This window comes from Anas platyrhynchos, chromosome 13, assembly GCF_047663525.1.
Source record: "Anas platyrhynchos isolate ZD024472 breed Pekin duck chromosome 13, IASCAAS_PekinDuck_T2T, whole genome shotgun sequence".
In the NCBI taxonomy this organism is placed as follows: Eukaryota; Metazoa; Chordata; class Aves; order Anseriformes; family Anatidae; genus Anas; species Anas platyrhynchos.
Window position 1 is genome coordinate 11,881,581 of NC_092599.1, and position 12,947 is coordinate 11,894,527.

The window sequence follows — 12,947 nt, forward strand, 5'->3', positions numbered from 1 at the left end:
GCTGACCAAATTTTTCTGTGTACCAAGTCCTTCACCTGTAGGTCTTGGTAATAAACCAAAAACTAGAACGGCTGTTGGAGAATCAAACTACAAACCCCATTGAAAGTAAACTCCTGTCAGTTGCTTTCTACTTGTGTCGTCATGTACAGCTGTTTTCTAAATGCACAAACCCTTTTTTAAAAGAAGAGTAGGAGTTTGCAGCCTTCAAAATATTCCCATTTCTGACAGAAATGGAAACTGTTCTGAAACTTTTTCTGGAAACAAATAAGCTGTTACTGATCATGATGATGTCTCAAGTGTATTTTTTTAAAGTACAGTAAGGTAATAAAAATACTTGGTATTTTCAGTTTTAGTCTTATGTTCTTTTTGTTCCTTCCCCCTCCTGTTTTCTGCTTTGATTTCAATGGATTTTTTTTGTTTGCTGAAGATATTCCTCAGGCATGTTTATCACTTTTTAAAATCTTTTTTGCTAATTGAAAACCATCCATAAGTTGAATCAGAAAAGGTTGTTCACTTCTGTCTTTCTAGTATTCAATATTTACATTTTATTACATTTTAATACGACTTAATATTTTACTTTCTCTGAAATCTTATATTTCCCATCTTATTGTAGTGCTGGCTTGTTTGATCTGCAGTTGCGTGCTTCGATTCTGATCCCCATATTTCTTTCCAAAGTAGTGTTAAGATAGGGAGTTATTTGCCATGAAAATGTGTGATAGATTGTTTGAGAGGATGTTCAGATGACAGTATTTTCTAAGCTTGCTTAAAAATGAGGGTGTTTAACACGGGAGGCAGCATAGCTTGCTATCCCTGCTCACAGGGAAATCCCACAGTCCTTCCTTGGCGTTATACTGTGGTTTGCACTTCGTGTAACTGCAGTTTTGTGAGCAACGTACTGTATACTAAGCACTGCTGAGTTGGGGAGTGCGAGGAGCTTTATATTTTTCTGTGAACTTCGTGGTATTAGCACAAGTGTTATTTGCCAGAGATGGACGTGCTTCACCTATGGTTATAAAGTGCTATTTACTTTTTTCCCTGCAAACACAAAAGCCAAGTGGGAAGGGATATTTCATAAACTCGGTGCTATTGTGTCCTCTGGTCTAAGCCATAAAACAAGAGTAACAGAGACGTTCCCTTTGAACTTGAAATCCCTTTCTAAGCTGCTGATCTAACCCAAGTGAGAGGGGGAGACTATACCAGCCAGAAATTTCTCTTCTGAGTATTTCTCCCCCTCCCGCCCCCTTTTCTTTTTTAAAGTCCTTAAGTGAGTTTGATGCTGCACCTCTGCCCATAAATTTAAAAAAATATTATCGTAATGTAGGTCAGTGAACTGAAACGCCACTGTACACCATGGGGGATTAAAGTCAGAGAGGCAGCCCTCTCCCACTCCCACTAGGTCATATGACAATATAAACAAGAAATGCAAGGAGCCTTCAGCTTTTTCTTGCCCTAATCCTTTGTTTATGCAGCACTTAAACTGACTTTTGGGGTCGTCTCTGTCTGGCATTAAAGCCCTAAAGCTTTTTGAAGTTTCCCTGAAGTTAATAAAATTAGTCTGCCCTCGTTGCTAGGCCCCTTGCTGCTGCTTCAGAGCAGACTGCGCGTATCCCTTACTGTCTTTGCGGCATTTGGCTTTTTAAGTTAATAATATTTTATAACAAAAAGAAGTGTTTGAGAGAAAAGCAGAGAGATCTCCCAAAAGGCTATTCAGCTAATAGGCAAAGCGATTGCCATTGTAGATGTTCTGAGAACTCAGAGGGGATTAACTTAAAATCCAGCGATTGGAGGTAAATTACTGGTAAAGTAATTGGAAGTGTTGAGTTTCAGTCGGCAAGAACAACACGCGTTTCTGTGGCTTTTTGCAAACAAAGACTAAAAAGTCTATTTTTTCTGTTATTTTTTATGAAATTGTCTTAAAGCCGAGAAAATGACTTTGCTTTGTAGCAATTATCTCCAAGCTCTACCTCTTCGATTTATTTTCCTGCAGAGAGCGATCAGTTACCTTAGTTCTTGTTCCAGCAGCCATCTCTTGTTATTTAGTCGTCTTCAGGGGTAAACTGGTCATAGGCCGATTTGGGGTGAAGAGATATTATTAAACATGTAATAATATCTAGTGCAGGGGACTGAGACCTCAGGATATAAGGGTTTTATTTCCAACAGGCATGCAGGCAAGTTGCTGAGTGCTTTCTATCTCAGCACTGCTAAAGCCCTTGTTTTTCTAATGGCATATAATAAATATAAGGAATAATGGAGGTATGGGCACGATAGTAATGATTGGCTAAAGGAGGGATTGTTTTTGTTTCTGTTATATAATCATGTGCATATATTAACTGTAGTTGTCATTACTGGTTTACTCAGAGGTACGTGATGCCTGTAGCATCCACATCCAAAAATCCAGAGGAGGCTGAACTGAGCCGTGCTGGCAGAGTACGGTTGTTCACCCTGTTATGCACTTTTTAATTAAGTTAAATTTAACTTTGAAGCACTCTTGGAAAAATAAAAGATGTTTGTATTGTCTGAAGTTGGCCTCCTGGGCCGTTTTGGGGGATAGCTACAAAAAGCATATATATGGAGGAGCCTCGCTGGAGTGCAAGAGACTGTTTCAGACACAAGGGAAGAAGCGCGTAGCCTGCAGTGGAGGGGAGGGGATGTTCAGGTCTGAAATTCTTGTTTTAGGCATAAAAGATTTATAGGAAAAAGTAATATTTTTATTTGACCACCTCATACAATTGGAAAAATGATGAATGTTTTGAGAACGTAAGTGCAGCTTCAGGTTGGAATTAACAGCTTCTTTTTCTGATAGTCTGCTACTTCAGACCCAAAGAAAGGCAAGTGTGCCTGAAAGCTTATCTACCCCCCACCTGTATCAGACGCTTCAGTAAAAGACATTATTCGGTTTTAAACTTAAGCCAGGGCTTGCCAAGCAGTGATACTACCATTATGGGTTCACAAGCTGCTTTGACGCAGTTTGGTGGTGCGGGGAGAAAGATGGGAAAAAAACAAAGGGAAAAAAAATCCCGAACCTTTTGGTAAAAGTCTAGGAGCAGATATTCAGGCAGTGAATGTTGTTGAGGCGTCTGAATGCCTCTGCCTACAGCTTTGACTCTGCTGCAAGTGGAGCTAGTGGGGCTGCTGTTATCTCCAAGCGAAGGAAGGGCTGCAGGCATCTCCATCCTACATGTGCACAGGGTCTGGGGCACGGTGAGGTGCTGCCAGTGCACATTGCACAGCCATTTCAGGGCTGGTTATGGCTGAGCAAGTAAACCCTATTTCAAACAACAAAAATCAAATTTTAGTTTCAGGGTGATATGATGAGCTGAGGTTGTTTTGGCATTAATATAAAGGCAGACGTATGTAACAACGATATTAATCAAGAAATGCTAGGGGTTTGAATCTGTGTATGCACGCCTGCTTGAGGAATAGGTTTCCAGGGAAAGAGAGTAGCTTAATAAGCCTGCAACACTTGGAGTTGTCATTTAAACAGAATAAAGGGACTGTTCAAAGTCAGATATGATTTTTGACCATTCTAAGTTACTTTAAAATGTTCTGTGTTTAACTAAAAAATTGCTCTCGAGATAGGAGGAGCAGCAACTTCTGCCACAAAAAAAAATATCACAGGAAGGTTTAAGTAATACCCGCTTATTTCTTTTGATAAGTAAATAAATGCTCTTGCTGTGGCTATGAGGTAGAGTAACTGCAGACATTAGGTATACAAGGATATTCACACCTACCGGATTAGGCTCACTTGACTGCACCTTATACTTTGTAATGCCTGAGGGAGGGTTGTTTATCTTGCCTTACCCGCCAACCTTGCTGCTTCATGTTCCTGATAGCTTAATTAAGAATCCAGGCTTGGAATGGTTCTTCCCACTGGGTTACAAACCTTGAAATTAAAATTGGATACAATGGTCACAAGGCTTTTACTTTAACAAATCAATGTGTATGTAAAGGTGAATATTTAAAAGGCTGCATTTAGAAACTCTGAGAAATTGTCATTTCTTTTAAAGTGTAGCTATTGGAGTGCGGTTCTGGAACTACGAGACAGAAATGTTTATGTTGGAGATAATGTACTTAGCTGTAGGATAAGTAATGGAATAAACTTCGTGAGCATAGGTACTTAAGTGACTTTCATGGAAAGGTTTCAAAGCAGACAAGAGATCTTTATTAACTGATCTTTGCAGTGGGTTCAGATGCAGGGTTTAGTCTCTCTGTATTAAATGAAAGGAGGTGAAATAAGAAATGCATTAATTCATAGTCTTCTATAGTTTTGGACACTAATTGCCTTAAGTTCAGCAGTTTGGATGACTAATCTAGAGTTTTTTTGTTCATTTGGGGATAAATGGTTTTCCAAGGGCAGGGTGATAGAAGTCACCAGTGTATCTCAGGTGTAATTTTTCTTGTGAGGTTGTAGATTGATAGTGCCCTATTTCTTTTGCAGGTCATGGATGATTACAGCGTGATTGGTCGTTCGTTGTTTAAAAAGGAAACGAACATCCAGATTTTCGTGGGCCTAAAAGTCAAACTGTCTACAGGAGAAGATGGACTAATAGACAGCGGTTTTGGACAAAGTGGCAAATTTAAAATCCGAATTCCAGGTGGGTGCTCAACAACTGACGTATTCTAACCTGTGTTAAGTATAGAAGATCTTTCAATATTGCCAGTCTAAATGTTTCCAAACATTTCCTGAAGTTTGTGGCACCAGATTGAAACAAGTTGGACGAATTTGGTGCATTTTACTTTTAAGTAAATGATGGTAATTGACTTGCATTATGAGACTTAATGGCCTGAAACCACATCCCCTGTGTTTGAGCAGACTGAGGACTCAAAATGACTTTTTAAGTGTCAGTACCATAGAAATCATGCACTGCCCAGAAAGGGTTGTGGAAATCTCTCCTCTCAATGTATCTATGGTTTTCTCCAGAACCCTTCTGATCAGAGGAAAACAAACCTGCAATCATTTTTACCTGTAGCTACTTATGAAACAGCAAATACTGGATGCAAGTTTCTTAACTTTTCTCTGTTCTGCATGTTACAACCTATATTGCCTTCAAGCAAAAACTGTAAGCACTTTGATAAATGAGTTCTTAGAGATACTGAGAGGGTTTTTCATTGCTTCTCATCTGGTTTTATGATACTATATAGTACTGTATTTTTCATCTTTGGTGAGTTACAGCAAGGATTTATGCCTCCTTAGCTTAGAGCATGGGGAATGATGGGTGCTAGAGTTTATAAGTGTCATTACTATTGCTTTTTTTTTAAAGTAGAAAAGTAGTTCAGAGCCGTTTCAACAGGCAATAATAGGTGCTGCATTTAGCTCAAATCCATGGGCTGAGATTTTAAAGATACTAGTAGTAGTTTGTTTCTCTAGTGTTTTCAGCCCATTTGTCACTAGTTAATCCTCAGCCCTTTTTAGGGAGATGAGCAAGATGATTCTATTGTACAAGTGGAAAAAAAGTTGTGATGTTTTATGACATGAAAAAGTCACATAAGAAGTGATCTGCAGAGTAAACTGCAATGTACTGATTTCTTGCCAAAGATTGACTATTTTTGACTATTTTCAGTTTAACATGATGCACATGCACTAATCTTGACCCCCAGCAAATATCCTTTCGTTTGCCTTGGAACACTTCTGATAAGGCAAAAAAGACTCCCATTTTCTATCCTATCTCTAATTCCAATTTTATCACCAAATGCTAGACTTCGCAAATAGCAATCATGGTGCATATTTAAAGATGTTACACGTGGTGTATATATGCCTAGAGTTTTCTATTCTGGAAAAGCTTTTTATGCATTCACTGAAATGGATGCTTTCAGGTAGGTGGTGAAATGATGTATAGATGACCTTAACACTGAAAAGGGTTCAAGTTGAAAACTGAGATGAAAGCTTGCTTAAAAATGTAGTGGTTTTGGTAGCTTTTCCCCCTAAAGGCATAAATATGATGAAAGGGAAGAATAACAGGAGGATGCCATTTACGTTGGCATTTCTACATATTGGATGGAGGAAGCTGTTCTTCATAAGACAAGAGAAGCCTGAGTCTGTTCATCTTTCTGAATGGTAAGCAGGAGCTATGGTTGTGAATCAACATTCGTGTAAAGAAAATCATACACAGATTTAGAAAGTTACCTTTTGCTGTGCATATTGAGTTAATGTAGGAAGATATGATACCTTTCATCAAGGTGTTCATAATCTAATCTTGGTTATACTTTTCTGATGTTTAACAGTAGACTATGAAACAGAGGGCTATTTATTGTTCTTTCAGTAAGAATATGTGAGCAAAATAGTAACATTTAGCACCTCTGTAAACAATTGGAATAATTTAGCTTGCTTTTCTTTAGCCTGGGTCAAATATGGATACTGTTGATATCTGGAAAAAGGAAGCAATAAGCGAAATCAGCGCAACCTGAGTATCTCACAAAGTGTGGCTACCACAGAAGAAAACACAGAATTTGGAGGGGTCTAAACTGTTTCTTTAAGAGTTGCAGAGATGTGTGTGTAGGGGGAGGGCTATTGCAGTGATGCTGTTTAAGTCAACTGCAGTTCACATTCCATTGTTAGGTCAGTGTTGCTTTTTTAATGTGTCTGCATCCTGTTTGTGGGTTTTCTAGTCCTTTATTAAATTTAAATGGTCCAATTCTTCTCTCCCTTCTCCCCCATTCTTCAGCCATGCCTCCACTTGTATAGTCTGTTACAGTTATATTTTTCAAAGAGCTCCTTTTAATTTTTCTGAAGTTATTTCTCCGTGAAATAACTCTTCTCTTCACAAATGCATCAGGGAGTGGGAGGGAAGGGAAGGAAACGTGCAAGTTGGAAACTGCCTTGAATTGCCTCAGCCTGGCAGTTGGTCAGTCTTGTCTTTAAAACCAGTCTTAACCTCTGGAATTGAACAACTTGTTCAAGGAGTTAACCTTGTGATAGCTGAGGGCTGCCTTTAGAAACAAACCTCTACAAAGCAATACAAATCGAGTAGATGTATCAGAAACCTGTATCCTGGTGGCTTGGGGTAAAAGCAAAGCATGGCACCTTGCAGTGCACTGCATGGGCTGCTCTGGTCCTGCTGGTGCCCATGGCCACTAGTACCGTGCCTGCTCATGCAGGGAAGTGTTGGGCTCTTCAAACATTGCTTCTTGCCACTAGGAAATGGCTCGCATTCACCTATAGATCACAGCTTGGGAATGTTGTGTTACATCGTCCGTGGGCTGAAACTTGGCAGACCTCGCAGCTGGGAATGGCAGAACGTTGATCTGTTTCTTATTCTGGCACCACTTGTGCGTAGCAATAATTAAGATACTTCTATCTGCTTTTCTGTAAAATGGGGATAATTATTATCTATTCTATTAGAAAAAAATATGAAATCTGATTAAGATTTATTCCAGAATTGAAGCATTAATATTTCTTGAAAAGGCTTAATTATCTTACTTTAGAGCACAAAAAGCACATCTAGAGTACAGTGTTTGCAATTGGAAGTTCCTCAGTCGCTGAAAGATGTCAGCAGTTTGGAAGAAATTCAGGGAAGAACAGCAAGAATGCTGAAGAGGCTGAAGGAATTGATTTATGAGGGAAAGAAGATGAAAAGAAATGCATGAAACTTGGCTAAATGATGTCTAAGTGGGAGATATGATTATCTGCAAGTATTTGAAGAACTTAATGAAGAAGAATCCCTTAGGGTGGTCCAAGGAGGCAGAAGTAAAGCAAATAACATGAAATAAAGCAAAGCGAGGAGTAACTCGACTATTGAGAGATGTTAGTTGGCAGCTATTTCATATACTGCCAAATCATCTTTGTAGGAGAAGGTGATGTAGTTACATGTGGAGAATACACGGGTGTAGATAAGCCTAGCTGTTTGCTAGTGCCTGTTCCAGGTTAAAACAAACAACAAGATGGTGGGAAGTAGCAGGACAATGAATTTTTCATCTAGTTTCTGTTTTTATCGTTGAGCACACTACTGTTGCCTGAATGACAAGATATAACCTACTTTATGGACTGCAGTGGCAACTAGTTGGTTGGCTTGTGGGTGTTTTGGCTCTTGTGGTTTATTTCTTGTTTGTTTTCTTATGATCTTGTTATTTTATCATCCCCCACGTTTGATGGCAGACCCGCCTGTTCTGGAGGGGTTGGTTGTAGAGCTATTTGTGTTTTAACTGTAAAAAGTTTCGAGGTATGTTAATCAGTAAGGTGACGATCACACAACCAGTCTTGAAAGTAATCAAGTACCTAAAGAAGAGGAGACTTCTTTAGAGGGAAAGGATTTTCAATCTCGTGAGAGAGTTTTGTCTAGTTTAACAAGCTGCTTAAAAAGAAGCTGCTTAAAAAGAGGAATTTAAAAGCAAGTTTAAAGTACTGTGCTTTGTAAGTAAAGCAAGAAAGTGTGTGTGTGTGTGTGTGAATGTGTGAGTGAGCTATTGATGAGGTGCTTCTTGCTGAGGTGGGTGAAGAGTGGCAGCTGTTTTATTTGTTAGGTGGAACACTTATATAGTCAGGGTAAATGAGTGAAAAGTGTTGTTCACTTTTGAAATCAAGAACAAGTTTGGGGAGGCAGGAACTATGTGTTTAAATGCCTTATTCTAAGGAATACAAAGAGCTAACAATGACAGTCTTTGGAAAATGCGTATTTCAACGTACATTGCACCTAGGAATGTCGTGCCAGTTGGTAAGAAATTCAGAGGAAAGTTCAGTGAATCGTTTGAATAACTTACTGCTAATTGTGGATTTTGTATAACTGTCTCTCACCCAGGAACTGACCCTGTAAAGCTCTACTTGGTTTGCAAAATCATAATGCGGTTTGATAAGTCTCATGACACCTTTTAAGAGATTGTCTCTAGATATGCCCATTTTGTTGGTTCTGACACGTTGTGTTTGTCTTGCTTAATTATTGTGAAATACGGCGACTTCTTGAATCTAATTGGAATGCTGATATCTGTGGCATAGTTCACTTTCCTTTCTGTCTCTCTTGACTGTCTAGTTGCTACTAAAGCGTTCATCTTCTCTGATGCGCTGCAGTGTGTTTGACTACAGTTCTTCTCTCTTTGACTCAATACAGTAAAAAGGGCTCTACATGAGATGAATTAAAAGCCACGTTATTTCTTAATGCAAGAGAAGCAGTGCATATCTAAGAAATTCCTAACAGCTGAACACACTTCTGAATTGAGCAAATTTCAGTATAATAAAATGCGTACTCTTCATAAGAAGAGATACAAATGAGAAAATGAGAATACAAGCTTTTTTATTTTGGTGTTCTTTGTACCTGTGCCTGATAATGGTAGTTCTAAACCTCTTATAACAGGTAAAGACAAACTTATTTGTGATCATGCCTTTTGTTACCAATAACTTTTTCTGCCTTTCGTTTTTAAATGTTATAGTATATGAGAGCAAGTCGGTTTTCAGTGTTTCTACTGCTTGCCTTGATAGAAGAGTTGAATGTACCTGAAAATCCTCTCTGAAGTGATAGTATGGATGTTCTCCTTGGTTCAGGAGGCACAATGGCTCTGGGATCCTGCAGTGTTGGTATAAGATGACAAAAAGTGGTAAGAACTAACCAGTGCGCTTTATTCTTGAGAATCACTCATGCTCTTATATGTGAAAGTAAGGGTAGAAATGCTAAATATGTTTCCCCCTTAGCGTATAGTGGAGAATGGTATGCCTTTGTAGTTTGGTGTTTTTATATTTTGCTGCATACTTCGTCTGTTGGATAAGATCCCACTCTGGCTTACCATGTAGTTAAAGCCAACTGGAAAGTCTTGATATAAGAACAGTAGGTGAACAGCAGCACTTCTCTGCATAATTTCGATTCCTGTTAAAAAGTGTGGGTTTAGAAGTTGGACTGAAGACAGTTATTTTTTCATATTCTACTTAAGCAAGGCAATCAGGTAGAGGCTAAATAATATTGGGGAAATTGGAATTATGTAAAGATGGAAAAAATACAATAGGAAAATGCGTAGCACTTGATTTCCCATAATTTCATCTAAATTTTGTTGTGCTTTTATTTTTTATTGAGGTGACGTCTTGCTGTCTTCAGGTAGCTCTCAGCACACCAATGCAGCTGGCACTTGTGGAGCATTAGTTCCAGTTTCTTTTTAAACAGCTGTTGGGGAGGAGTATTAAATAGTCAGCTGTAAATAAATGTCATATTCCCAGCTTTGTAATTTGGAGGGCAGTCCTTACTGACATCAGGGGGAACAGGGCAGGCTAAACCTTTCAATTGTACTGAAAATAATTAAACATCCTGTCACTAAGCAGCATACTTCTTGTGGGAGATCTTGACATTTGGAATTCTTTGCTTGTGTTGCATTAAAATAGGATAATCTTCTCTTAGGCCAAATGAAATTTAGGCACATTTAATGTCCATGTTTGCCCAGCCTGGCTCCTCTTTTAATAAAAGAAAATAAAAAATTGTTGGCTGCAAGGGTCTGGTGGGTTGCCATCCCTGTCAGTATCAGGTGAGGCTGAGCAGGATTTCAGTCAAGAGGAAAAACAAAAGCCCAAGGGCAAAGAAATCTGTGTAGCTGTGTTTTATTTAAAAGCTGGAGATTAGCTCTGCTTGTTCTTTCACAGTCTCTCTTCCCCTACCCTCTAAAACAAACAAAACCTAAAATCCTTGAGGGGTACTTCAAGCATAAATCTCCTTCTTTCCTTTCTGTGGAAGTTGGCTAGTGCAGCATGGACAGAGGCTGCGAGAGGCTTGCTGCCAGGGAAGCATCACTTCCCTCTATGATCCTCTCTTGAGCGGATTAAACTGTAGCAATGTAAAAGTCTTGGTGACCACATAGGAACTGGGAGTTTGTGTTGTGTTTATATAAAAAAAAAAAAAAAAGGTTGGCTTGATGGAATGAAACCTACCTTTTAAGTGGTGACATCCTGCAAAGCCCGTATTGACCTTTGGAGCCGAATATCCAGATTTATTGACCTTTGAGTGTTTTGTGCCGAATCAAAGTCAAGATTTGCACACATTCCTTCAGAATGAAAACAGAAGTCAAGGAAGTGTTAATTTATTAACTGGCTGCCTGCCTTATTGATGTAATATCAGGAGATCTTGGTCTTGGCTGTAATGACTGAATTTTAGGACCATGTCTCTCATCATAGAGCTTTAAAAGGTAATGTGTTGATTGTAATATCAGTTTGTAGTGTAGTTAGTAATCTATACTAGTATAGATAGGGCACCCAGGGGAGATTAAGACTCATCTTTGAATATCAAATTGCCAGCAGAGTGTTTATTTATCAGGTTGCTCTTCTGGGATTATGCAGACGCTGGTGATGGAGGTATCAGGTACCTGGTGAAATAGTTGTGAGTGCTTCTGGGGAAGAAAAAGATCCAACTCCCGTGTAAGGCGTTGTGTTGGGTATGGTATACGCTACACAACCGTAATATATTTTCCTATCAAATATTTCTGCCGCCTGTTTCAGGCTATGGTGTGTGGGGTAGAGAGGATTAGTTTCTGACTTGTGGATGCTCTGGTGCTGTTACTGGAAAAAATCAGTCCAGCTCTGTGCTCAAGGTTGCCCTCTGCAGATGGAGGCTGTAGAAATATAGCTGCCAAAAATCTTTTCTAAGGGCATGCTCACTGATGTTTTCCTCTATTTTTTTCCTCCTTAAGAATAGCATAGACAGATATAATATCCTCAAATGAAATTTCAGGTCCCTGTTGCAAAGTAGAAAGATGCCACAGTTAGAATTTGTTTATCTTAATTTGAGGATAAAATGTAGATCAGATAATGCGGTCAGAGCTTGGGAGACAATTGTGGGTTTTTACAAGTATTTTGAAACTGAGCAGTTGTTATTTCAGTTGGCAATGACATTGGTAGTCAGCTGTCCAAAGTACTCATAATGGTAAGCCCCCAAAGAATGACTTAAAAAAAAGAAGGAAAGAAAGAAAAAATTAGGTAAAGATTGACCCAAGTTTATCTAAGAAAAGAAACATATATATGTATAAGATTCTCCTAAGCCACAATAGCTAGATACATAACTTCAACTGAGATTTGCACTCAGTTGCATGTTTTTTAGGATCTGGGATTTCAAAAGAAGTGCACTTATCTGGAGATTTGTGGTAAAACTGAGAGCTGGTAATGCTGCTGCTTATAATAACCCTACTTCTGTGGAAGGTCTCCTGTGGTCACAAGTCTACCCACTTAATCCAGGCTTTGTTATTTTGGGGGAAAGTAGCTATTGTGAAAAGTTGCACTCCCTAAGAGAAAAGAAGTGCCTTGCATATTTAGGCCTACTGCTTTGCTGATCTTTGAGTAATTACAACTACTCCTACAAGCTACTTGGACCCTGTTGCGTAGTGTAGATCGTTGGCAGGCTGCTGAGCTCGTGTTTGCCACCATATCACCGCTAACCTAACCGGTGACCTTTCCCAGATTATCTAATATCGTTCTGCTTCATATTGCTGCTGTATAAACTACTACTATCAAACTATCGTACTCTCATGAGCCTTGCCTAGAGTGCTGAGGAAACTCTCTGTTAAATGGAGTGGGGTTGGCTTTTTTTTTTTTTCCTATGGGTTACCTTTTTCAAGGAAAAGAGTGTATGTGGGGGGAGAGAACGTGTTTTGGGGTGGCAAAATTAAATATTCAAAATCAGAAAATGAACAGGTTTATTTCCCATGTGAAAGTAATCCTGGCCTATTTTGCTTGTGTAATAGTTGCAAAGTTCCATAAATGGACAACTACGAAATAAAACTATATTCAAGTTTGAAAACTTTTGCTGCATTGCTGTTTAAGATACAGTACGCCTTAAGTGGAGAAGCCTTGCTAAAGTAACTACAGACCAAATATCCTGTTCTTATAGATCAAATTCTGCACTTAATTTTGACCTGGCTGGGTTTATGCTGCCGAAATTGCAAACAGTTTGTATTAGAACATGGCGTGGAACGTGATCACTCTTATTTCATGAAATACTACAGACGGTTGGTTGTGTACTAGGCACATAAGCAAGATGCATGTGCTACCTTCT

General features: G+C 39.0%; 1 protein-coding gene across 3 annotated transcripts in view; it reads left to right on the top strand.

Moving 5' to 3' along the window:
• Positions 1-12,947, top strand: part of EEFSEC (eukaryotic elongation factor, selenocysteine-tRNA specific) — a 123,732-nt gene that overhangs the window by 78,534 nt on the left and 32,251 nt on the right. For all 3 annotated transcript variants that reach the window (XM_072044612.1, XM_072044611.1, XM_038185970.2), the window contains exon 6: positions 4,439-4,595. In XM_072044612.1, coding sequence (XP_071900713.1) covers positions 4,439-4,595 — 157 coding nt within the window. The remainder of the gene's footprint in view (positions 1-4,438; positions 4,596-12,947) is intronic.